General features: G+C 51.1%; 1 protein-coding gene across 3 annotated transcripts in view; it reads right to left on the reverse strand.

Moving 5' to 3' along the window:
- Positions 1 to 27,321, reverse strand: part of KALRN (kalirin RhoGEF kinase) — a 727,411-nt gene that overhangs the window by 63,897 nt on the left and 636,193 nt on the right. Inside the window, exons 35-38 of one of the 3 annotated variants that reach the window (XM_075556312.1) lie at positions 18,096 to 18,379; positions 17,003 to 17,107; positions 12,903 to 12,998; positions 3,233 to 3,363 (exon numbers count right to left, since the gene is read on the reverse strand). In XM_075556312.1, coding sequence (XP_075412427.1) covers positions 3,233 to 3,363; positions 12,903 to 12,998; positions 17,003 to 17,107; positions 18,096 to 18,379 — 616 coding nt within the window. The remainder of the gene's footprint in view (positions 1 to 3,232; positions 3,364 to 12,902; positions 12,999 to 17,002; positions 17,108 to 18,095; positions 18,380 to 27,321) is intronic. The other 2 variants (XM_075556314.1, XM_075556313.1) reach the window with 2 other exon arrangements.

A 27,321-nucleotide genomic window follows, 5' to 3' on the forward strand; every position in this document is an offset into this window, starting at 1 on the left:
AATGAGTGGGGAGGACGCAAAGGAACACATGCCGCTTTATCAGCCCGTCCAGCAGTTGCACGCCGCTCCCTCGCTCCCAGACAGACGATCCTGTGTTCCAGGCCACAGGAAGGAACTGGCGTGGCCAAATAGAGGCATTTAAATATATCTTTAGCCGGGCCCACGTTACTGCTGGGGAGAAAGCGGCACAAGAAAACCCGCAGGAGAAGGCGGAGGGGCACTGAGGGCTGGAAGGCCTTGCAGATGAAGTCCAGCTGGGACTGCAGGCAGGACTTTTATCCTCAGGGCCTTGCTGACACCTGTTCGCCCCCAGGAAAGGGGATTCTATGAGGAGCCACCATGGGACTGAGCGCCCTTCCCTCCAAGGGCTGAGGCAATTCTTGGGGGCAATCAGGATACATTCAATGACACCTTGAAAAGTTACTTAATTTAAATTAGATGCATTGTATGACAGTGCACGAATTAGCTGCCAAGGAAACAGAATTGCTGATAAAGACTTTTTCCCCCCAGAAGCAGTTCTTATTAGTGCAAGTTTTTTTTTTTTTTTTAACAAAGTAAATGTTATGCTTTGGTCCCATTAAACTTCTGCCATGCAGTCTAAACCCTCTTCCAGGGTGGGGTGGGGGTGCTGCTCGGCCCCAGGAAGTCTTAGACAGCTTTGGTACTGGCTCCTGCTTGCCTCTGTGGATCCCTATGGCTGATGATGTGCACCGACCCCCAGTGACGCTGTCCAATGGGGTAGGACTGCCCTGAGGGCTTCTGAGACGGTCACTGCATAGGAGGAGAGAGCCTCATCTTTCTCCCAGAGCAGTGGAAGACCCAGCCAGTAGCAGCCCAATGCCTAACCAGTGGCCCCTCAGGACTAATGGCGAATGGCTCCTTCCCCACCCCCTTCTGGTCTCGATGTGAATGTCGCACCCACTTCAAAGTGTCATCTGGGCCTCTCCTCCATCCACTCAAAGTCCCTTCGTCTGCACTGGTTCTCGTTCTCTCTCTCTCTCTCTCTGCTCCTCCACCCCACAGCTTCTAGCATACCATACCATTTGTTTTATGTGGTTTATGGTCTGGTTGTCCCACTAGAACGCAAATTCCATGAGCACAAGGGCTTCTTTGCTGGTGCCACCTATTCTGTTCACGATGGGCCCAGCACCCAGTGCACAGAGCTCACAGTGACCCCACAGCACAGGGCAGAGCTGCCCCTGTGGGTTTCTGAGGCCGTAACTCTTTATGCAAGTAGAAAGCCTCATCTTTCTCCCGAGGAGCAGCTGCTGGTTTCAAACTGCTGACCTTGTGGATAGTAGCCCAATGTATAACCACTCTGCCATTCACTAGGGCTCCCTGGTCCCTAATAGGTGCGTAATAATTACTTTTTGCGTTAATACATGACTGAAGCTCGAAGATGATTAAGATCACCCTCACATCTTTCTTCTGCTGGGGAAGTCGTTATTTCTTTGCCTCTTTTCTCCACAGAGAGCTCATGCAACCTTCTGAAAGTCTCGCTGCCATTTTCCCAGGCAAGTCTTGATTTTCTGGGTTAGCAATGAAACATGCACACACCCTCTCTTCTGCCGCGGCCACGAATCCCAGCAGGATAGAATACGGAAGCTAGCCAGTGAGAGAGATGAGATGTTCTAAAAGATGGGTTTCCAGGACAGCTTGGGGTCTGGAGGACTATGACGTTGGGCAAGAGAGGGAGGGAGTGCAGGGAGATGAGATGGATCAACGGGACAAGAGGCAGCATGCCTTTGCTGTGGCGGCCACAGCAGGCAAGGCCATGGGTGGAAGCAGACCGGCCGGGTACATGAAGCAGGTGTGGGCTCATGGGCCCACTCAGCCTCGGTGACAAGCGCAGGCACTGGTTTGACCAAGGACTAGCTGCCAACCCCCCAGTCAGTGGCGTTCACTGCCCTGAGACACGGTTTGTTCTGGTTGCACAGGGCACCAGGATACCAGCTCCAACTCTGCCTCGCCCGTGATACAACCTGGGGTGCTGCGGTGAGCCTGCGCTGGGCAGGTCCCCGGAATCGCTCTCTGGGCGCGGCAGTACAGTAGATCAGCTCACGGGGCTAAGGGCAAGCTTGGTGCTTGAACTCACCAAACTCCGTGGGAGAGACACATGGCATTTTTCTCCCAGAAAGATACAATCTTGAACTCCCTGGGGGCAATTCTATTCTGTCCTATAGCTTCACCAGGAGTTAGAATCGACTCAAGGACACACAACAAAGCCCATCCATCAGCTTTGGGACATCCCCCTGTCCCCTTAAGGTAGGGGCAAGTAGGGAGCTATGTGCTATTTGCTCACTCACCTGCCACGATGAGGGGAGAGCCCTGCTCGAAACTAGCCCTGGTTAGGACGTTTCCACCGCGGCTTGCTGGGAAATGAAGTACTGACGTTCACTTAGCCTTTCCCCTGCAGCAGAAGGCACTGGCCGCGTTTGCTTTCACTGACCTTGACGTCTCTGCCCGGGCTGAGAGAGCGATGCATTTAAGGGCGAAGGGAGAACTCCTGCATGCTATGCCAAGCTCACCCACTGTCACTGCTGCGGACAGCCTCACGCACGGAGCCATGGCCAGACTCCCCCGTAACTCCGCTTCCCAAGCAGAGTGCAACCCCACATTGCACAAGTGAAACTTAGGGGAGTTGCGACTTGGAAAGAGTAACGTCCTCTCTCGCCTTGATCATCTCAAATATTATCAGACTGACTTCACATCGGGCCAGATAACGCAAGCCTCGCAGGTAAGAAATGACCAGGAAGGAAACTGTATTTCACGACTGGAGAGCAGGTGCTCTTGGGATGATCAAACCAGGATATGCAAATGCCTCCAGGACCCGGCCTGGTGTCACAGGGGGTACAGCTCCCTCTTGATATGGGGTCCTCTTTGCTCAGGGGACTGCCATCCAACTCCCAGCGAAGGTTAGGGGTTCTCGGGGTCTACAGGTTCTCCGTTGGAGCCACACCCAGTTTTCTAAACTTTGCTGCTTGCTTGGTCCTCCAGCAGATCTCCGTGACACCCCCCCCCACACACACACATCCCTGCTAACAGCAGCTGCTACCTTCCAGCATACACTTCAACCTGAAATTCTTAAAGTCAAGGACAAGGTGGCCCACTGTTCATCAAGGGCACACCATCCTGATCTGGGTCACAATCCAGGGAGCCTCCTCCCCCAGCCCTGCTCTCTGGCCACCATTCACTCTGGCCTAGCACCCAAGTGGGACCAGGGGGCACTTACATCCGGCCTCGCAGCGCCTTGGCTTTCTGCTCTTCTTCCAAGTTTCTGGGGGGAGTGGGAGGGGCCATCCCCTCGTTCAGGCAGCCCGAGGGGTCTTTCAAGCTTCCCCGGTAGGAGCCTTCTTCTAGACTCTGCAAAGAGAACCGACAGGCTCAGGGAATCAAGCACAGGAAATTTCCTTGGGAGCAGATAGTCCCCTTCCTCTGGCCTCTGCCACAGCCAACTTGAAACCGCAGCTGCTGAGGCTGCTCAGGGGACTGGGACCCATGCCTCCCCTGACCTGACATCTCAGTCCAGCCACTTCCCCAGACATAGTGGACACAGAGTGACTTGTCTCAGGGAGCAAGCTGCAGAGGATAGCCAATCATTTCAGCACTACAACAAGTATGCCATCAGCACAGAAAACCAGTGGTGGCACAGCCAAATGCCAACCGGCAAGGGGAGGGCTGAACCAACAACCCAAACTCATGGTCATCGAGTCGATTCCAACTCATCGGGACCCCAGAGGTCTGGGTAGAATTACCGCTGGGTTTCCGAGGCTGTAACTCTTTACAGGAGCAGAAAGCCTGTCTTTCTCCCTTGGAGAGCCTGCTGGTTTCGAACTGCTGACCTTGTCACTAGAAGCCCAGTGCATAGCCACTGTGTCACCCGGGCTCCCATTTAGGACTAGTATGGGAAAAATCAAGCTTCCTTAAATCACCTACAGGCCTTCTGCAGAGGCCAATGAGGTGTAGTCAGAAGCTAAGAGATTTACACTTTAAAAAAATGGACCTTTGCTAAGATTAAAAAAAAAACTTAAAAAAAGTTTGCTAAGATTAAATTTATTCCGGGATTTGTTTCACTTATTAAGTTCTTTCCTTACATTAAAGTGCTGTAGGTTTGAGAAAACACATGAAAGGAATTGCACTCAAGAAAGAGTTAAGGGCAAACTCCAAGCTCACTGCTATCAAATTGATGCCGACTCACAGTGACCCTACAGGACACCCCTGCGGATTTCTGTGACAGTAACTGTATGGGAGTCGACAGCTTTGTCTTCCTCCCCTGGGGCAGCTGGTGGGCTTGAACTGTTAACTCCGGTTGGCAGCTTGATGCATAGCCTAGTACACCACCAGGGCTCCTGACAGGCAAAGGACCCTGAATTATAACTCCTGATCGCAGCTAAAATTGCTCTCTTTTCATTTCCCCCCCTCAAATTTCAAATCAGACCCCTTGCCAGATTTTTGTAAGGCAGAGAAAGCAATTGGGCGAGTTAAATTGTTTCCCCCATGGGCGGAGCTGTCAGTCCTAGGGAGACTCTAAGTGGGGCCAGGCATAGCATCTGTCAAGCTCCCCAGAAGGAGACCACACAGTGATACTTAGTTATTTCATGATCCAAATTGGCAGATGCAATGTGGACAGGCAGTCCTCTGAAATCCATCACTGTGGGGAAATGATGGGACAGGAGGAGGAATATAGAGCCACACATGCGAGCCAGTCCTCCAGGCAGCCTGCCTGAACCAGCCCGGGAGGAGAGCAAGGCTTCACTTCAGCAGCAAGTCCCAGAGACAAAAAAAAAAAAACAACCAAACAGTGCCACCCTGAGGGTACTGGGAACAAAAGGCCCCCCCTGGGTCTTAAGCTCCCACCCTCGGGATGCCTGCCACAGGTGCTCCCAGCCCTGCTTTAGCTTAATCCCAATGGGGGAGGGAAAGGGCCGGGAAAACAAAAAAGCAACTGAGGTGCCTGGTGGGCCATTCTGTGCGGACAGAGAACATCTATCTTTGGATCTGGAAAACTGAGAGCTGAGAGGAAATGGCAACCTTCTTTGGTCCCCACGCTGCCCCCAAATCCACACAACGTGCCAAGGGCCCAAAGTTTATGACCAACATGAAACTCCGGGCCATCAAGTCAGTTCTGACTCATGATGGCCCTGCAGCGCGGGACTGCTCCTGTGCACTCCAAGACTCTAACTTCACACCGCAGAAAGCTCCATCTCGCTCCCGTGGAGTGGCTGGTGGTTTTGAACTGCTGGCCTTGTCACCAACACTAGAAACTAGAATTAAGAGGGCAGGGGTCTTCCAGATGGAGGGAAGAGTTCCTTACCTTTTCAAAAGAAAGGTTTGGGTTTTTTTACAAAACAAGTCATGGTGACTAGTACCCAAAGAAGCCGCATGGGCTAAAAATATCAAAAAGGTCAAGAAGGGTTGAGGTCAATTTATAGACACAGGATCTGCAAGCAGTCATTAAGGAAATGAGGGAGGCTGGTGCTGAGGCTTGGCACACAGTGGACAGGCAGGCTTTTCAGCATGTCCCTTGGTGCCATCGCCAGGCAGGCTCCCCGCACTGCTGACCTCATTACATGCCTTTCACTACCCTCGCCCCTCTCCTCATGTCGGTCACAGCCCTTGTGCGGCATGGTGCTGGCTGGTGACAGCCAGGTCAGGGAGACAGGCCTCCAGTGGCTGAGACTCGGCTCAGGGTGGCCCACCCTCAACTGCTGTGCGGAATGAAGGACATTGGAGAAGTAGCTCCACGTCCTCTTGTTTGTCCTCCCACGAGCAAAACAAACCGTGCCATCTTCACGGGGGTGGAAGGAAGGGAGCAGAGGCGGCGAGCGGGCGCTGCCTGCTGGGAAATCTGCTTCAAGTAAAGGGGTTGGATAGGCATGCTCCCGGTAACACAAGCCCACGTTCTGGCTGCTCTTGCTGGAGTTAGAATGCTGGGCCCCATGTAGGGACCCAAATCACCCCCCTGCCATCCAGGGAACTACTCAAAGTGACCCTGCAGGACAGAGGAGACTGCCTCACCAGGTTCCCACCGCTGCCATCGTTTTGGAAGTTCACGCTCACATCTTCCACCACAGCGCGGCTGGTAGGCTAGGACTGCCAACCTTCCTGGTAGCAGCCGGGATCTAACAACTGCTCTGGCCGTGGTCCGCCAATCACGGGCAGTCAGTCACCCACCAGGCCCGCTCCTGGGAGCAGGCAGGCAGGTGAGTGGTGGGCTCTGCGGCCACAGGGAGGCCATTTGCCCTGCCCGCAGCTCCGAGCCACGGCAGGCTCAGTCCAAAGTACAGGTGGCCCAAGGTCAGAGGGTGGAAATGCACGCAGGTCTTTCCAGCATTAGCAATGAACCTATCTTAAACAACTAAACCGAGCCTATGGTCACATGCCCCACCGAATGCCTGCCTCTGGGCTCCTGTAAGCGCCCTTTATTCCTCCTCACAGCTCCCAGGATGCAGGATTGAAATCCACCATGTGCTTGCACGGCAGCAAATGTCTACGGAGAATCAACTGCAGCCAGGATATTTGCAAAGCCGAGAAGCAAGTATTACTGAGAATCTACTGCAGCTAGGATATTTGCAAAGCATATGAGAAACGGGTGTCTAAGACCTGGTTCCCAAAATGCCCTTGTCATCTAAGACATAGCAGTGCTCGTGGAGATTGGAGGAGTTCTGGGGAGAAGGAAAACAGGGCAGGCAGCTCTGCAGAGGGGTGGAGTCAGGAGTATCTGTGAGGGATCCTGGTGGTGCGGTGGTTAAAGTGCTGGGCTGTGAACCAGAAGGCCAGAGCTCTGAACCCACCCCCACTCTGAAGACAAAAAGACACAGCCATCTGCTTCCACAAAGCTGACAGCCACGGGCAGCTCCACACTATCCCACAGCAGTGCCAGCAGTTGGAGGCAACTCAACAGCACTGAGTTTTGGGTTTTGGTACATGAGAGGGTGGCAAGTGACTGTGTTCCGTGAGGGCTGCTGGGGAGGAAAGCTGGCAGAAGCAGGAACAGATAGCCCCCGAGAGGGACGCGGGGACTGTATCACATGGAGTTGTGTAAGTGGCATGAGGGAGCAGGGACTTTACCTCCCAGACTGGTCGGTGAGGAGCCAACAGGAGGGTAGGAAGTAGGGCAGGGATGTGGTTGAATGGAAACTGTAGAAATATCAGCCTTAAGGTTCCAAAGAACACTCTGCCTGACCTGGGAAAACACCCCTGCTATGGTATAACAGCGAAAGAAGCACTGGGCTGGCATCTGCCATGGGAGTCGCTACATTATTTATAGTGCAGTGGTTACGTGTGGGGCTGTGATTTGCAGGGCCAGCAGTTCAAAACCACCAGCTGCTCCTTGGGAGAAAAAAATGGGGTTTCCTACTTCCATTAACAATTACAGCCTTAAAAATTCACAGGATGTACAAATGTGCTTTAAACAATTGATGTATGTATGGATTGTGATGAGTTGTATGAGCTCCTAATAAAATGATTTAAAAATTTTTTTAAAGAAAATGTTTTGAAAATGATGATGGCAACAAATGTACAAATGTGCTTGACACAACGGATGGATGTATGGATTGTGATAAGAATTGTACGAGCCCCCAATAAAATTATTTTTTAAATTCACAGGGTATTCTACCCTGCCCTGTAGGGTTACTATGAGCTGCCCTTGACTCGATGGCAGGAAGGTGGATTTATTGTTGTTGTTGTTTTTGAGTCTAGAAGGCAGTATACCAACATTTCTATAATAAATATGTTTAGATGATGGTGCTCTGTGTGATGGGATTTCTATTTATATTTTCAACACAATTCCAATTTTCCTTGAGTGAGTACATATTACTTTTATTTAAAAAATATAGTTTTTAAAAAAGAACTTATTAGCAAGTACCTTAAAGTAAAATGTAAAGGTCCGGGCAGGAAGGAAAGCAAGCTCCCTCTGGCCGTGACAAACTCCGGGGGAATGGTTGCAGTGACTCAGGCGAGGGCAGACCTCAAGCAATAACCCTCGATTGCTCTTCAAGATGATGCTTGATTCCACAGCCTGTCCTGCGAGAGGACTCGCGGTTTATTATAGGACACACTCTGGCACTCTTGGGGAGGGGACAAAGCTTGCTTGAGAAGACAAAAAGGTAAGTTTGCTGGCCAAATAGCACTCACCACACCAACCAGTTGGCTCCAGCCTCCTTGTGTTTAAATTGTGCATGACAGTCTCTGGATAAACGTTGTTCGATCTAACCCATTCCCAGGCCAACTGGGGATGATGTGGGTGAGACCATGTGGCGGGACAAGAGGCTGGGGGGGGTGGTGGTGTTGATCCTTCTGGAGGGTGGTGGTGGGGAATAACTCCCCAATGGGGAAACCAGAATCGGGATTTTCCAGGCAAATGGCATCTTAGGTTTGTGACCATGGGTTAAGAGACGTCCTGGTGGGAACCTGGAATGCTCTGACTGTATGAGAGCGTTCGGCATCTTCCCAACAGAGGGGCTTCGCTCCTGACAACCAGCAGTAGGATGGATCTTTGTTCTTCTGGACACTGAACGACCAGTCAGCCTGTCCGTCCTACCACTGACTAAACACGCCAAACCAACTCATGAGAAAGAAGGCTGCCCATGAGTGCAGGCTGGCCTTGAACTTCTGCTCTCTGCCCGCCTGCAAGGCTGGCCTCAGAACCTGGACATTAGCAAAGCTGGCGAAACGAAGGGCTGGAGGGCTGGCTGAAGCCATCAGAATACCTTCTTAGAACTCCAGGCCACCAGGGAGACCCCTAAGAGCTTAGCCCAAGCCAGTGCTTTCCTAAAGGCAGAGAGTTTGCAGCCAGGGGCCTGCTGCAACGCACAGTCACACCCACACAGGTACCATCCTAACCTTCAAAAAGGAGATGGTGAAGTAACTTGCTAGACAGAAAGTAGCAGAGACAAGACTAAAAGCTAGGTCTTCTGTTGACTGATCCATGCCGCCCCCATCCCCCACGACTAGGCAGCCCACAGGTTGAGAAAAAGCTTATTCAAAGCACGTAGGGAAGGCAGAAGACACCGTTATTCCCTGCTTAAAGATAATAACCTCCTACCAAAATAAGAAAAAGAATAATAGTTGAGGGAGTGGGGACCCTCTCAGCAGACAAAAGTTCAAGGCCAGCAGGCAAGAATGCAGGTGGGTGCGCTAACGTGGTGCAATGCAGGTGGGGCTCAGGACGCTTGCCTTGCTGTGCTCCCTAACAGCAGCTCCGGCGCACCTGAGGTCACAGCTCTCAAAGGTAGGAGCCTGAGAACAATAATAATGACATCCGTGATGGAATGGCCAAGGCCAGCTTGGAAACACAGGACAAGGCGATACCATGGCTTTGGGCATGTGAGCTCCAAATGCAGCCTCTCTTGAACGAGCAATAAAAAAGAGCAGAGGCAAATCCAAGGTCTAGACCAACGCCCAAAACTACCCATTGGCTCCTCTGAAATGGGAAGGACCTTGCTAGCTCTTGCTTGTGTTGAACTCGGGTAACTTCCACCTGCAGGTGCGGTTCCACCCTCTGGAGCAACAAAGCAGGCCCACCCTTCTTTCCCACGGCTGCCGGCTTCCGCTGGTGGATGACCACTCTCACCAAGCTGCCCTCTCCCGACTTCTCCCTCGTCTTCATCTCAGTTTTCCCAATGTTCCTGCAAATGATACGGGTCACCTTGCACTGCCTACCTCCTCTGGACCCCTGCTGGACGACTCGAGAGCAGACACTGACACATGACTCACACACCACTGTCGACAGGTGTGGTCTGAATATAATGGGGCCATTATACCCTTTCAGTGGGACGCTGGACTTTCATGAACCCAGTCCACCATGACAATGGTTATTTTGGCAACTGTCATGCTGTCCCACATTTACAGGCGAACACAAACTGCAGCAGCAGCTCTGGGGTCTTCATTTCTCCAAAGACAAAGAGCCGACGAGGAAGGAGAAGCCCGAGCTCCTGGTGAAAATGCCACCAAGCCTCCTCAAACATAACTGAGGACCCACCGGCCTGAGTCGCTGGGTGGGAAGGAGGAGGAGGAGAGAGGGGAGGACAAAGGATGCACGTTTGTTGAGGGCTTCTGGGAATCCAAGAGCCACGGCTCCCTCCCCCTCCTCTCATGACATGCGCAGGGCTTTACAGATCAAGACGAGGACATGCCTATCGTTCTAGGACAGCTATTGGAAGCCCATCGAAGGAGGCACTCCGGGGCCAACCAGATGGTACAAACGGTGTGTGCCTGAGTGCTAACCTAAAAGGTAGGGGTCTGAAACCGCCCATTGGTGCTGCGGAAGGAAAGGTTGGTGGTCTGCTTCTGTTAGAGGAAAAACAAGAAAGCTCCCTAGGCTGGTGGCGGTGCACTTGATGACATCCGGGCTCTCCGTCAGGCAGAGTGGAGCCTCCATGGGAATGTTGTTACTTTCTGTGGTTTGGGGCCAGGCCAATCAACTCCCACCCTGTCCTCACACTCCCTCTTCTCTGGAAAGTTGGCTCATCTAATTTCTGAAGATCTGTCCTCACCTGCTTAACACCCAGGTCCACTGAGCACACACACTAGAGGCCCAGAGGGATTCTCAACAGTGCAGAGCTTCGCGGCAGGAATAGAAAGCTGCATCTCCAACCATTACCCGCTACAGATTTTTGGAAAATAGTATCTGCTTCAGACCTGCTAAGTGTAAAACAATTCTGTGAACCAAGGAAGGGAGGAAGCAGGAAATCATGTCATAAATGACTTATCATCTAGCTGGGGCCATAAGCTGCAAAGTTCAACATGAAGAGGCTCTCATAAATACTGTGGCAGGGCCAGGTGGGAGGCAGAAAGGCATGTGATAGCCCTAAATTAATGAGGTGGCCACGGCTGCAGTGGGATTTCCGAGGAATGGGCTGGACTGGGCTGGGAGCCCTGGGGAGAAATGAGAGGGGAAAGGGGCCAGGAAGGGTGGTCTGAGCTAGATAAACATAAACACATAAAGAGGGAGAACATTCCAGACCAGTAGGGATGGTATAGACCCAAAAACATGGGCAGAGGAGCCCACTCTGGTCAGAGGAGAGGGAGGAAAGCTGTTGGTTGAGGCAGAATACATTAGCCAGACGAATCCATGAACCCTGGAAAGGCAGATAGGAGACCAAGCGACAGAGCTTTAGGATGCTGGGTAAGTGTGGATTTGATCTATAGGCTTGGGTAGGGTGGTGTGTGTATGTGTGTGTGTGTGTGTGTGTGTGTGTGTGTATGTGTGTTTATCTCCAAACGTTGATCATATATACCTCTATCAGTGAACACAATGCCGGCCATACACCCCCAAAACACGCAACACATATGCCCGAGTGCATTATCTGTGTGTCCACAATGAAACACTTAAGACCAAACATTTGAAAGTGATACGACAAAGAGGCTCTAATATTTCCTTCTTATGTCCCAATAAACTTGTGGGTAGCCGAAGGCTCCCCACATGCTGGGGGTCAGTGCTCACAAGCAGCGGGGTGGCAGTGAGCTTCTGTGCCCCAGGGGAAGGCAGTCAAAGCTATGAGTGTGGGGAACTGGTCTGAAGACTGAGCAACAGGAGGCAGATGGAGGGGAGGCGGAGGCAGCGAAGGCCAAGCAGCAGCTACCACAACTGCTCAGGCAGGAGGCCAGGCCCCGGGCCCAGGTTGGGGAGAGAGAGAAACACATAGGGACGACTTCGAACCAAACAGGTAAAGAGAGTACTTAGAGAAGGAGGGGGCTGGATGGGCCAGTGTGGAGAGGGAGTGAGGAAACATTCATGCTGTGCCCAGAAGGACATCAGCTCCAGGCAGAGCAGGAAAATGAACAACTATCAGGAGCTGCAGATGAGGGTCTCAAACCCCCGCTCAGTTCCTCCTCCGTTGTGAAGTGCTAGGCAGTTAGATGGCAGGGAAGAGTGCGCATGCGTGTGTGTGTGTGTGCGCGCATGGTCTTATAAACGGGGCTCTCTGCAAAGGGAGCCACTGCGCGCAGGGAAGCCTTCCGTGGAGAAGGTCCATCATTTTCCTCTAACTTTAAGCCGAGTGGCGAGGATGCTGGGTGAAACACTGGCCTGCCCAAGGGAAGTCTGCCAAAGACACAGGCCTCTTTCCTAAGGAGAGCCGCAGGAAACAAAACAGGGGGCCTGCATGAGGGTTAACAAAAAGACTGAGCTGCCTCAGTCTCTCCTCTGACAGTGCCCCGCTCAAATGTAAGAACGTGGACGCAGCGAGAGCCGTGGCCAAGAGAGCCGTCACAGTGGAGTTCCCTTCCCGGCTTTATCCAGAGTGCCCCGGACAGCTGGGCGCCACAGCCCCCTCATGCTCATGGTCAGGGTCACGGTCACGGCAGACTTGGCTGTGAGACGCTCACAGGCTCAGGCTCCACCTGTGTGTCGTGTGCAGCTTGTGCGTGGTTTGCCCCCTGGGGTTGAGCCGGTGTCCCGGCTGCCTGCGTTTCTCGCCGGGGCACTTCCTGTACTTCTGCCCACTTGACATTGCACCCCGCTGTGGCCTTCTGAAAGACGTAGCAGGCCAGAAGGCTATCTGAGGTCTCGGAATAATTTCGGGGGACTTCAAGCAGCTTACATTCTGCTGGCTGGCAGCTCAGGGCACTAGTCTCAGGACTGAACGAACACACACACACACACACACACACACACACACACACACACAGTCACTTTCCGAAAGCCACTTTTCTGTCGGCCAGGGGACAGGGCTCACAGCTAGTGCTGTTTTGTCTGGAATCCTTTTGACCTTTCCTCAAAGGGGGCTGTCTGTCCCTAGCCCATGCCCAAATACCGCCACGGAGGACGCTGGGCTCAGCCTGTTGGAAACCCTTAGTCGCTGCACACAGTCCTACGGGAGGAACAGAGGACAGGCGCCGAGGAGGACGAGGCAGAAGTGTGAGACACGCACAGAGCTACCTCCAGGGCCCCCACTTACCAGCTTGCTTTTGACCAACTGCTCTATTGCACTGACCAGGTCGGCGGCGGTGGGGACTTCAGCGGAGGCCTGGCGCGCCGCGAGCAAAGAGGAAGACTGCAAGACATCAGGCGGGTTAGCGAGGAAGGAGGCACAGCAATTAGGAAGCAAACAGCAAGTTCAAAGCTCGAGGTGGGGTTGAGAACAAGGCTGTATGTTCAGAGGGAAGAGTCGACAGGTGTGGGACAGGTGTGGGACGGGCCTGCTTGTCGGACAGCCTGGCCAGCAGCAAAGCCTGGGGGTGGGGGCAACAGGTTCTCCTGAGTCAGGCCTCGAAGGGAGCGGAGGGGAGGGGGTGCTGAGTTGCCCACAGCCCAGCCAGTGGGGGCTACAGAACTGTGGCCTGCATTGCCCTTCCAGGGAATGAAAAACGTTCTACAAACCTAGTCTCATGCATGTCTGAGACGAGCAGGGGGATCCAGGCTGTGCTTCCTGTGTGCCCGGCAAGCAAGCCAGCTGGAGGGCACTCAGAGCCCAAGAGACCAGCCAGCTGTGCCCTGCAGCCCTCTCCATTCCCAAACATGGGCACAAGCACCCCCCCTCGACTGGCACACCCCTTTATAAAATAAACCTGCTTCTATAGTCAAACCAGCCACTGAAAGCCAGGCCTTCCCACACCCCCCACACTGGGCACACCAGGAAGTCATAAAGGGCATGATCAGGGTTAACTCTCCCGGGAGGGACCAGGGGCGACCCTTCTTGTTCACAGCGAAGGGAGGCTTCTGGGATGGGCCTGACTCTGCTCTGCTTCCCAGTGCAAAATGCCAGGGGTGTGGAGACTCCTGCCCACTGGGGGCTGTGCCATCTATCACCGTCGCTGTGATTGCCCTCCTGCTACGTGAGGAAAGATCCGGCGATGAATGGCCGACCCCGTTTGTGTGCACGCCTGCGCGCACTGTTACTCCATCACCGGACCGTGGTGGCCCAGTGGCCAGGACACATGCCCCTCCGTCTTTTATGCAAAGGCTGTGGGAGCAGAGAGTTGAATGTCCTTCACCTTGCTGGGACTTGAAGTTTCTCTCTTAGGTGGGAGGGAGGAGCTTCAACACAGAAGCTTCTTGCTGCCTGATCTCAGAGTCACTTCGGTCTGTTCTTCTGAGCCAAAGGAAAATATCAATGATCTGGGGCTAAGACAACCACATGTGTCTTTAGGGGGGCGGGATACAAGGAAAGGGCTAAAGGATGTTTGGCAATCCAAGTTATTATGTCTTTGACCTCCTGAGAAATGACTGCCAAGGCAGAAGTCAGAACATGCTATGTCCACGAAGTGGTTAGCAGCGGGGTTACCTAGAGTAGCAGCAAATTGGAACGAAAAGAAGACAAACCCCACACTGAAGAAGTTCTCCAGCAAGGCCTGGTCAAGCGGGTCACGGTCACCAGATCAATGAAACAACCTTCAACGGTAGTTACGAAAGCTACGTTTTGGGAAGTGACATCAAACGCCACACGTGCATATTACAATTAGTATAAAGGCAAACCCCACGTGCATAGGAACAGAGATCAGAAGACCCCACGGAGAGTTGGTGTAACCATCCCACAGCCAGTGGGTACATTTTTAGAAACTCCTCATAAGCTATTGTCTGAAGAAACTCAGCTCTCTCTGCTTGACATGCCAAGGGCCGCCCCACTCTCAAATCCTCCCAAAAGATACATGTGGGGTACCAGCACAGAGGGCACGAGGGCCTGGAGGGGCTGTCGCCATCTGCCCCATACCTCGTTCAGAAGAAGTCTAAAATGTTTGGGGTCAGCCTGTATTCTCTGTTAAAAATTATCCAGAAACAACACCACAGCCCTTTCCCCCAAGTTCATGACCTTTCCTTATCTCAGCCAGCGGGCACCTCTGGGTGGAGGGCTGTGTGGGATGGCAGATAGTGTGACAGGAGTGCCCAGTGCCCTGCACACACTATCACTGCTTATGGAACGTTTTACAAGGCTAGGCTTCTGGGAACGGACGCATTCTGGGTCTCCTTTCCATCTCAAGGTGAAGCCCAGGCATTTTTGCCTCTGGGAACCCAGGGTGGGCACGATGCCAAACCTCCTATTGCTTTCCTTCCCAACAGCCCAGAGTCAGAGAGCGGGATCCCCTCCATCAGCCCAGGCAGCCCCCCACCATGAGCAGTAGATGAGAGGGAGAGCAGGAGCAACAGCTCAATCACTGGCCTGTCCCTAGACTCCGTGCCTCGAGCCGAGCACAGAGAGATATCTCGACTGGCATCTGGGGACTGATGACCTAAATGTGAAGGAAGAGAGATTAAATACCAGCCAGGATGCCACCAGATACTTCCTAAGTCCCTGTACAAAACACTTTAGGAATTCTAGGCTACCCAGCACTTAGGAAGGTGTCCTTCCAGTCAACAAATCTTGGGGAAATTTCCTGGGGGTAGGCTGCCTCCAGCCAGGTAGAGCACTACAGAAGACAAGACCACTCCCGGGATGGCTGAGCAAGCCACTGCTGGCACCGCCATGGCAAAAGGACCCGCCAAAGGGCACATGGGATGCAGAATTAAAAAGGTCCCTGAAACCACCACCTTACGCACCAGAGTCCAAGAGGAGCGGCAACACTAAGCGAAGGCAGGAGGAACACGGTGTGAAAGCAAGGCTGGTAAGGCCATTGGGTGAAGGTGAAGCAGACGATTCTAGCATCACGTTTTGCGTCAGTCTCTGAAGCTCACCCAACCTGAGCTCCTAGCTCCAAAACACGGGAGATGACCACCCAGCACTTCGAGGCATGTCCATGCCAGCGTTTCAGATCCCAGGGAGCCTCTGACATGCCAGCCAGTCGGGGACTTTTAGGAAAGAGAGGTTGTGGTAATTCGGGGTGTCCACCTATGACGACAACCTTTCCTCCGCAGTGGCTCCGTCCGCCTCGTCCCCAGAGCACTTCTGTCTAATGTCGGAGCATAGAGTGATGAGAGCACCGGACGTGGATGGAAGTGTCCGTTATGCAAATTTCAGAGTTGAGGTGAGAGAAAAGAATTACTACGAACCGTAACTACAAGGTAGGTGGCCCGGGCAAGTCCAACAACATGGTCATGGCCTGGGACGACCTCACACCCCTTTGCTAGGTGTCAGGTAAACAGGACAAGACTGAAGTTGTCAAGGACATTGCTGCGTTTGGATCTACTATCAACAACCGTGGAAGCAGTCATTAAGAAAGCAGACGGAGTGTCGCACTGGGGAAATCTGGCCTCTCTAAAACCTCTAGGAAGCGTTCAAAAAGGCATTCCGAGGCCTCAGGTGTGCCTGATCCACGTGATGGTATCTTCCACCACCTCATGTGTATGTGTGAGCTGTCCAACGGATAATGGGGACCAGAGGCCTTTGTACCAGGGGGGTGAAGAATCCTGAATATTCCATGGACTACCAAGAGAATAAACAAAGCTGTCTGCCAGAAGGCCAGCCAGGAGGCTTCTTAGAAACAAGGACGGTGAGGATCATAGCTCACATACTCTGGGCACATCATCAGGAGGCACCGATGCTCAGAGATGGAGGGAGACTAACTCGGTAGAGTACAAGGTCAGTGGAACGAGAGAGAGAGAGAACCTCCAGGAAATAGACTGACCTCGTGGCTGCAAGGAAAGGCTCAGAGCAGGGCTACCACTGCGAGGGTGCGCAGACCCAGGCAGGATTAGGTTCTGGGGCACAGACAGTGCGCAGACCCAGGCAGGATTCGGTTCTGGGGCACAGAGGGTGGCTATGAGTTGGAACCAAGTCAACAGCCACGAACAACAGTGGTTCCTTTTAGGCTCTGCTCCTCGCGAGGCAGAACCTGTGCTTCATCAACGGGACATGATCCAAAATTCCCATTCTGGGAATTCTACACGTACCCCCATCCTGCCCAGAATGAAGTATGACACCAACCCCCTCCCTCGGGGTGGAGGAGAGGGGCCACCAGGTTCACTACCAAATGCAGATAGACTCTCATCATCGTGGACTCACATGGGACACGAGCTAACAAGGGACAGAGACCGACCCCCCCCCCCACCCACAGAGCACACACACACAACTAGTCACAGGCCTGGCAGACTGCTGTCTCAAGTGAGGAAGCGCAGAAATCCCACCATCTCATCCTGGGCAGGGTCATTGTCGAAGATCTTCATCGGCGGAGGGAGGGGTGTGTGTGACTCTTCATCCGGTTCATCTTCTCCCCAACCTTTCTTGCTCTTCTAGAACAAAAGAGCGCTGTTAGTTACTGTTTTGCATAGCCGAAGCCATCGAGGGGTCTGGAGCCAAAGTTAAGGACAAAGACACGGAAGTGGCAGAGGGTAGGGTGCGTTGAGAGAGGAGAAATGAATATGATTTCCTCCTGCCTAAACAGACCCTAAACGCTTCGTTTGGGTTTCTTTGTTCATGCAATGCATACACCTTCTTATCTCAAAGGGCAATGACCACACACACACACACACACACACCCTGGAGGTTTTTTTTAAGGGCGCCTCACAAATAGCATATCATTACAACAACAGCAGTGTGGTTACACATCAGGAAGCATTTGTTGGCCACATCAGCGATTACTATAGATTTCTTTGCCAGATTAAACAGCTACCGCCTTCCCTCCGGCCAAAACCCCCACTACATGGCGACCACAGAACCTCGACTCTGGAAGGGACTTCTATGTGCTCGCACAGCTTCTGAAACTCTTCCAGCGGGTGCCCACTCGTCCACAGGAAGACCCATCTCCTCACCAGGAGTCTCCCCAGGAACGTTTCTCTGGAGCAGAAACCGTGTCTACCGTCACCTCATGGACGAGTCATAATCCCATCCTGCGGTGCAGCCTGGCACTGTCTTCTCTTTTATACATGACAGTACTTCAGATACCTGAAATGCTGTCTGTCTGTCCTTTCGGCCTTGTTCTGAGATGTCTAGCAGGAGAAGCCACAGCCCCGAGGGGAGGCCGTGACACAATGATAAGCAATGCCTCCGTCTGTGGCCCCACTTGGAAAAACAAGGCTGGCTCTCCCCAGTGCTTCTCAGCCCCTGAACGGGTCCAAAGGACCGGGAGCGTGAGACTAAGAAAACCTCAAGCTCCGTAGGCTCAGGAAGACACGTTCTTGAGAACTAGAGACTGGCTAGTCTCCAAAGTCCCCGAAGAAGGCATTCCCCAAGGCTACAGGAAGGATGCCCGTCGAAGGGTCAGAGCCCTGGTGTAAGTACCTCATCCGCGCTGTCTCCCTGCGGGGTCGTCTCATCCCCGGGCTTGGGGGATCCCAGGTCAAAGCTCTTCCGACCGTCCCGTACTTTCTTCTGCTTTTTGATATTCCCATCCGCCTTCCCGCTGTTGAGCCGGCGCACCGGGCTGGTCAGCCACTTCTTGAGCGTGTTGGTGGACCGCCTGGGCCCCGGGGAACTGTGGACGGAGTTCAGGGAGGACTGGGCCTGCAGGTTGGCCACCGACTCAGATTTGCCCCCATTTTCAGCGGAGGAATGCGAGTACGCATCTGAGGAAAGAGAACAGACAGAGAGAGCCAGGTCAGGGATCATGGAGGCAGTCTGCCGACCAGAGAGGAGGACCGGTCCGGGCCCGGAAGCAAGGACTCAGGGTGGACTGCTAAGGCCACCGCACACCCAGGCCGGAAGCCCTCTCTACGACAGCAGGATGGCCGTTACTCACTCTGTGTGTGCTTAGGCACTGTCCGCTTACAGTCTCGGAAACCCACCGGGGCAGTTCGATCCTGTGCTAGAGGGTCGATATGAGTCGGAATCAACTCATGGCCGTGAGGCTGGGGTTCATTGTTTAAAGGCATTGTTCCATGGCCGTGGATACACAAATAAACAGAAGGCAAAGACCCCAACCGTCTTAAGAGTTGATAGTATGGTAGGAACTATATACACATAGACTATAGCACCAACAGACCAAGGAAACTACCCAGCAGAACAGATGCTGAGAGTACCGTAGTGAAAAACAGAAGAGGAAAGAGGGCAGGGGATGCTGGGTTGGAGTTGGGGGCTGTGAATTAAACAAGTTGATCACGGAAGATTCCAGGAGGCGCCATGCCCATAAAGACCTTAGGTGACTGGTGATGCTGTAACAGAAATAGGTGGCTTTCAAGAGCACACATCTATTTTCTCACAGCTCAGAAGGCTGCCATCAGCGTGTGCCAGGGAACCGACTCTGATTCACAGAGACCCTCTGACACAGCAAAACGCCGCCCAGCGTTTCAAAGGCTGAAATCTTTATGAAGACAGATGACCATGACCTTGATGAAGGTGCTTCCTGCCAGGAAACCCTTGGTGGCTTTGAACCACCAACCTTTTGGTTAGTGGCCTAGGGCTCTACCCATTGTGCCAGCAGAGATGCTTGGAAGACTAAAGGCCTGCATTCTGCACACTGGCTCTAGGGAGGGCTCTCTCTCTGCTCCGGAGGAAGATCTTTGTCTCGGCTTCTCTCATCCCATCATGCCCAGGTGCCATGGTCTTCTCCACAGGGCACCCGCCTCTCCCCTCTTGTGCTGGTTTGTCTCCGTGTCTACACTCTTCTTTGTGCCATTCAGAAGCAGGTTCTAGTATTGATCTCACCGGACAGAAGAACGGCAGACTTAGACAAAAAGTCAACTTCTAAAGACATTTTCGCTAAGAGGGGAAGAAGCAAGATTTGAACAACAGGTAGCCAGACTTGAGGTCTACACTTTCCAGGTTTGTGCCACGCCTGGTTCTCTGGTTCACTCTGAATGCAGGGCTAGGGCGGAGGCTGGCCAAAGGGTAAGACCAGGGAGAGTCACAATGGGGTGGGGCAGAAGGGCTAGGAGAGGCATGAGGCATACATGTGCATGTAGGAAGCACAAACCTGGTGTGCCCGTCCATCGATGTTGCCTGCCTTCAAGTCAATTCTGACTCAGAGTAGCCCCATGTGGTACTGAGACCGCCCACGGGGTTTCCTTGGACACACACACACACATACACACACACAGAGAGACATACAATATATATATATACACACACATTTGTATGTGGGAGGGTACTTTTATTTCATTATTTTTGTAACCTTTATGGTGAGAATTAGGCACCAGTTTCACAATCAATAATTCATACGCATGTTGTTTCAACACATCCACTGCTTCCTTTACTGGACCATCGCATGCCCCACTACATCCCTGTGTTTCTGGGTTCCATTTCTCTTTTCCTAACCCTCTGAACTCTGTTTTTGGGAAAACGCTGCCCCTTTGATCTTGAATGGCTGATTATTCTAGCTCAGGGGTGAGTTCCCGTCCACAGCTAAAAGGTGACAAGGGCCTTGGTCTCAGAGGCCCCACCTGTCTCTGACCTGGCTGAAATCTTTACAGGTGCAGATCACAGGCAACACAGAGCAACTGTGTTGGGTCAAACTTGCAGGCTTTGGGTTGGTACTCATGTGCTTCACCTGTACCACCAGGGCACCCAAATCCTTAACCTACTAGCCATTGAGCCCAAGGAGATCAGCGCTGCCATCTACCTACTTGAGTGTCACGGACTAACTCTGGATTATTCAAAAGAAAGCCCTGAAGTAGTCTTCAGGTCTCTTCCTAACTCTTGTTTGGAGCTCAGGGACGTTGCTCTTGGTTCTACCAGTGCTGAGAAAGGTCGGCCCCAAGACCGTCCAAAAGTAACACAGCAGCACAGGGTGCGTCCTTGGCACAGACTTCAGGGCTGTAAGCAAGACTACCAACCAACACAAATGCCACTGAGCGTCTTCTAAAGAGATAAAAACCACAGGTTTTCTTTTCACAGACTTCTATGTAGCTACAAAGAGAGAGAGAGAGAGAGAGAGAGAGAGAGAGAGAGAGAGAGAGAGAGAGAGAGAGAGAGAGAGCGAGAGAGCGCGAGCGAGCTAGAAGGAGCCTGTAAACTAAAGGGAAGTTCATGGGCTGAGCTGGCATCAGCGTTCAGGAGAGGGTCAGACAAGGTAGGTGGGATTTGTCTGCAAAGGTTAGAGCCATGTTGCCTGAAGTGGGTGATACCACCACCAGGGGCGCTGGACCAATTCAGGGGGGCTGCAAAACCAGACACCAACACTGGTCCTGAATTACGGGCCGAGTACGAAAGGTTTTCATTACCGGGGGGGGGGGGGGGGGGTGTTGAGTAATACTTTTTCCAGAAAAGGGGTGGTAGGACAAGTACGCTTGGGAAGCTACGGGCTATAGGGAAGAGACGTACCGGAGACGGGGGAAGATATTTCCAAAGGAAGAAATGTCAGGAAGAAAGGCAGAGAGGAGCAAATGGAAAATTGCGTTAACGCGGCCCTTCAGAAGATCTCTCCAACGAAAGCAATGTTAACGGAGGAGAAGCAGGGTTGAAAGATGAGTGAAGATACTGAATCATAAACCAAAGACTCAGCGATGCTACTGGGGAATGACAAGATGAAAAAAAGAGTTTTAAAGTTTTGATCGGCGTTTTGATCGGCCAACTGGATACAGCACGGCCCGGGGAGGACGAGAATAGAACCCCAAAGCCATCCCGCCAGGGCTCTGCTGCAGGGAGTACATTTCACAGCAAGAAGTGGCATGTCGTGGCGTCTGGATGACAAATCAAAGGGGGGCTGTCTCTGCACGCCTCCTCTTCCCATCACAAACACGGCTTTTGTAAGAATATCTGATCAGCTTCCTTCTATCCTCACCTCCCCACAGCGTGCCAACACGGATTGGCAAACTATTATTGACGCCCAACAGATGCATAGGTACTTAACAGTCACAGTGGCCTTTTCACAGCCCCGGTGGTGCAGTAGGGAAAAGACTAGGCTGTTAACGGTAAGGTCACCAGTTCAAACCTACCAGCCTCCCTTGGAAGGAAGATGAGGTCTGCATTCCTATAAAGGTTTACAGCCTCGGAAATCCTGTATCGGATCCCTATTGGTCAGAATCGACTCAAGGCCAGTGGGTTTTTCAGTAAGCCCTGGTGGCCCAGGGCTAAGCACCAGCCTGCTGACCGTAAGGTCACCAGTCTGAACCGATCCCAAAAAATGCCTGGAGATCTGCTTCCGTAAGGATTCCCCCAAAGCAGACTCACTGCCACCGGGTCCATTCCGACTGACCCTAGAGGACAGGGCAGCACTGACCTTGTGGGTTTCCACGACTAACTCTTACATGAGTAGAAAGCCTCGTCTTTCTCCTGCCGAGAGGCAGGTGGTTTCGAACTGCTGACCTTGTACCCACTAGACCACCAGGACTCCAACCTCTAAGGATTACAACCAAGAACACTCCATGGGGTAGTATCAACAGTCTCAGCTACGGAGTCCCTTTTCCTCCAGTGCCGTTGCCCCAGACAGGAGAAAGAACGGAAGTCTTAAAATTGGCTTTGTGGGGACTTTCTTTGATGTTATGGGGACACACACACACACACACACACACAGTCCTTAAAGATCTCGGGTGGTTCCACTCAGAGAACTACTTGACCAATGACTGACTTGCTTGGAGCCCCTTTAAGGACAGAGTGGTCATCTTATCTGAGAAAACTCCTGCTGGTTGTGCTCCTGGTGTGTTGACATTGTTTCTGAAGTGTTGGCTATGGGCCAAACTCCTTCTCCCAGCAGGTGCTAAACATCTCCTGCCCCTGAGCTTTTCTGCTGATAAGACACAGACCTTGTCAGTCACCAGCCCCCTGGGCCACCGCATGGCTTGACTGAGCCCAAGCCTTCCAAATGCAGACTAGTCAACATCTACCATGTCAGGACACCTAGAAGCCTGGTCCACATGAACTGTGCCCTGTGTTACCAGAGGGGTCGCTGGGTGATCCAAATGGCTAACATGCCCTGCTGCTAGCCAGAGGCTGGAGGTGTTGAGGCCATTCAGAAGTGCGGTGGAGGAAAGGTCTGCCAATTAATTTCCAATAAAAGCAGTCACTGAAAGCTCATGGAACACAATTCTACTCAGACCCCCATGACACCACCATGAGATAGAAAAATCTCAGTAACAACCATGTGCGCGTGTGGGTAAGCTTGACAAATGACATCTTTCCAAGGTATCTGCTGATGGCAAAGCCCAGCCTTGTTTTTGCGGTTGACACCTGTATCATCTGCATGACCCATTCTCTTCCCCATTGTCATCTGCTTCTACTTGTAACAAATTAGCAGCCAGGGTACAAATGACAAGGCAGAAATTAAAAATCAAGAGTATTCCCTAAATGACTGGGAACCTGTGACTTCGATTATTAGCCCAGAAATATCTACTTAGTTTATAGCTTCTTCAGCAAAAGGAAGTGGACGACTGCAGCCCTCTCCAGCTAGCCCAGGGCCAATCTTCCTCGGGATGTGGGTGCGTCCTTGGTGGACATTACGGGGGGAGAGCATTGTCTTGAGTCATGTTCTATCACGACTGCCTTGGTCAGAAGGTCCTGAACCAATCTTGTAAGTTCTCTGTCTACCGTAATGTCCGTGTCTGCTGCCAATCATGCTTTCGGAGTTTCCTTCGCCCGTCCGTGTTCTTTTTAAAGCTCTGTATTTCAGCAAACCCTGGGGCACCATTATGACCTACTGCCAATGGCCTCCCTCATTCTGGATGAGTGTGTCTTTGTCTTATTGTAGACTTCACTCATGCTCTTCTTAATTTATACTTAAATTATACATGAGACTTGGAGTCTCTCTGATTCCCTAAAACGGAACCAGTGCATCTTTTTCAGTCTCCGTGCTTTGAGACTGCCCCTCTGACATAGCTTCATTAAGACCTGGGAAATAGCCAATGAAATTAAGGTAGCTAGGAAGACAACTCTGCCCCCAGTCGGATGTTCTGGCACGTGCAACTTGCTTGCGAGAGAAAAAGAAAAATCCTACTCTGAGACTAATTTTACTACATTTTAAGAACATAAAGTTACCCAAAAAATAACGACCTTCTACCTACTACCTAGATATAACAAATGTAAACATGTTGCCTCAATTGCTTCTTTTTTTGCCTTTTTCTTGTTTTAAAAATCACTTGGGGGCTCGTACAACTCATCACAATCCATACATCCATCCATTGTGTCAAGCACATTTGTGCATTTGTTGCCATCATCATTCTCAAAACATTTGCTTTCTACTTGAGCCTTTGCTATCAGCTCCTCATTTTTCCCCTCCCTCTCCGACCCCCCTCCTTCTGGAACTCTTGATAATTTATGTTGTTATTATTTTGTCATATCTTACGCTGTCCGACATCTCCCTTCACCCACTTCTCCACTGCCCGTCCCCCAGGGAGGGGGTTCTATGTAGATCTTTGTGATCAGTTCCCTCTTTGTAATCCACCTTCCCCTTACTCTCCTGGTATCACTACTCTCATTATTGGTCCTGGGGATTTATCTGTCCTGGATTCCCTGTGCTTCCAGTTCCTAACTGTACCAGTGTACATGCTCTGGTCTAGCCGGATTTGTAAGGTAGAATTGGGATCATGGTAGTGTGGTGGGGCGGGGGTAAGGGGGGAGGGAGAGGAAGCATTAAAGAAATAGAGGAAAGCTGTATGTTTCATCGGTGCTATACTGTACCCTGACTGGCTCATCTCTTCCCTGAGACACTGTAAGGGGATATCCACTTGTCTACAGATGGACTTTGGGTCTCCACTCCGTACTCATTCACATTGATGAAATTTTTTGTTCTTGGTCTTTGATGCCTGCTACCTGATCCCATTGACACCTCATGATCACACAGGCTGGTGTGCTTCTTCCATGTGGGCTTTGTTGCTTCTCCCTTGCTTCTTCTCTTATGAGTAGATGTGTCTCTTTCCACCCAGGCTGTCAGACATTTACTTTGTCTGCAATCACAGTGTTATTTTGTTTTCATTTATTTTCTTTTTTTCCAATCATTTTATTGGTGGCTCTTACAGCTCTTATCACAATCCGTACATATATATATCCATCGTGTCAAGCACATTTGTACATATGTTGCCATCATCATTTTCAAAATTATTTTCTTTCTATTTGAGCCCTTGGTATCAGCTCATTTCCTCCCCCCCTCCCACCCCTCCCTCACGAACCCTTGATAATTTATATATATTTTTTCATGTCTTACACCAACTGCTGTCTCCACTCAACCGCTTTCTGTTGTTCGTCCCAAGGGAAGGGTTCTATGTCGATCATTGTGATCCCCCTTCCTGCCCCCACCTTCCCTTCTCCTCTTGGTAGTTTGTGTTTTCTAGTTTAAATAATTGCCATAATGTTGGCATCATTTTGCAATCGATTCCTGGATTCAAAATGATCTAAGCTCTATCCATGTTTATACATGTAGGTCTAGTTCATGCATTTTCATTGCCGGTTCAACGTTTTCTTTTATGTGGGTATCTCATAATGTTTAGAATATATTTTCTTTAAAAAACACTTAGGTTGCTAAAACTTTTTAATTTCACGATAAACAATGCTCTAACTGGTCTCTTTGCACAAGATAAGTCAACAGTGCTGCTCGTAACGTTTCAGTCCATCCACAAGCAGATCTGTGCCAAACACAGTATGTTCAACATGTCTCTGCCATCAGTGGGCAGCTGCAGACAAATTCTTTTAGTAATACACTTGCCTTTGTCTTGTGAGGGTGCCTTTTTAATAAATGTATATTTATTAAAAGATTATTTTATTGGAGGCTCTTACAACTCATAACAATCCATACATCAATTGTATCAAGCATATTTGTACATATGTTGCCATCTGTGATAGTTAGGTTTATTGTGTCAACCTGGCAGATGAACACATGTGGGAATAATTAAAGGGCAGTTTAATTGAAGGGAGGAGAGATAAAAGGCTCGGTGAGCCTCACCTTCCAGTCTCTTGCTCTCTGAAGGTCAGACCAGTGTGCGGCTGCCTTAGCTAGTTCTCTGCCTCAGCTGGCAAGGCTCACGTCCTGCCAGACATCCCTGAGGAGAAGCCACATGGACTTACCTGATGCAGTTTTGGGTGCTGGAACAGCCGTGTGGAGACCACCCCCTGCATCCACCAGCACTGAGATGCTTACACAGCCACTGGATTCAAAGACTTCCTACCCACTGGCCTGTGATCCTGCTGCATTTGGTGTCAATGTGCGTGTTTTGTGAGTTTGAGGAGGACTTTGTAGATCCATGTTGGACATATGGGCTAATGCCAGACTTACCGGCTTGGATTGGACTGAGTTGGAAGGCTTTCTTAATGTGCACTTACCCTTTATATAAAACTCTCTTTTATACACATATGAGTTTCTGTGGATTTGTTTCTCTTGTCTACCCAGACTAACACACCATCATTCTTTTCTAGACATTTAATTTCTATTGAGCCCTTGGTATCAGAGGGTGCCTTATTGAAAAAAAAAAAAACAAGACAAAAAATAAAACACCACAACAGTGGATTCTGAGGGGACTGGGTGGGTCAGGTAAGTTTAAAGCAGCTAAGTCAGCTCAGAAGATGACAGTAACTGGTTTTTAGGGTTCCAAAGGAGTTAGTTTGATAGAATTCCTCAAGAAATACAAGATGATGATAGAAGCTTCTTACGAAGAAGGTTTAAGAAAACTGAAAACTGCATTGGTCAGATAATGGCCAGGAAAGTTGCCCCCTCTGCCCCCACGCCCCCGCCACACACACAGCAACGCATCTGCCCACTCCTTCCAGGGTAGCAAGGGCTGTCCATGAGAAATTTGTTGGGACACCTCACCCCACCCACCCTACAGCCCTGATCTTGCCCCTTCGGACTTCTTTTTGCTTTCCAAACTCAGAGACGATTTCAGAGGAACCTGATTAGACTCCCCCCAGGATGCCCAATTGTGGTTGATATCAACCAGGAAGTGACTGATTCTTCAGTACACAGTTAGAGAGATGTAAGCATGATGTTAAGAAGGGTATAGACTTAGATGGAGGATATGCCAAGAAACAACATCTTCACATTTTGATATTTTGGTTTGAATAACAATTCCTATGGTTTTTGTAGCCAAACGTTTTAACTTACTGTGGTCTGTGAGTATTGGTCTGGGGCAGCGCTTCTCAAACTATTTTGGGGGAAAGACTTGGGGTTACTGTTTGTTTCTCATTTGTTTTCTATAAAGGTTCGTGCTGGGCTGTGATGGAATGTGGGAAACAAAGATTTCTCCCAAGTTGTCTCCCCAATAGCTGCCTAACTTAGCTGCTTGCTACACATGGTCAATGACTACACACTTGGAAGTCAACAGAAGTAGGTCAGGGGTTATTCTCCCCAAAGGTTATCAGCCATCCAGAGCAAGCAGACACTACTGTTTATCCCACAACCAGGAGGGCCTGCTCCCTTCTGATAAGGATAGTAGTAAATTGTTTCCCTGCAGGAGCGCCCAGGGAGGTCAAGGCCACCCAAGGGTGACCACAGTTAGGTCACCATCATGACTCTAGGGTCTGCCCATCTTGTCACATGTGTACCTCTAGTCCCTCCCCTTCCTATGTGCACACCCCAGGCTTATCCCCTTCCTGTCATGTTTATACCTATTGTACTGCCCCTTCCTGTGATGTGTGGTTACCTGTAATC

The sequence above is a fragment of the Tenrec ecaudatus genome, chromosome 8, assembly GCF_050624435.1.
Source record: "Tenrec ecaudatus isolate mTenEca1 chromosome 8, mTenEca1.hap1, whole genome shotgun sequence".
Lineage (NCBI taxonomy): Eukaryota > Metazoa > Chordata > Mammalia > Afrosoricida > Tenrecidae > Tenrec > Tenrec ecaudatus.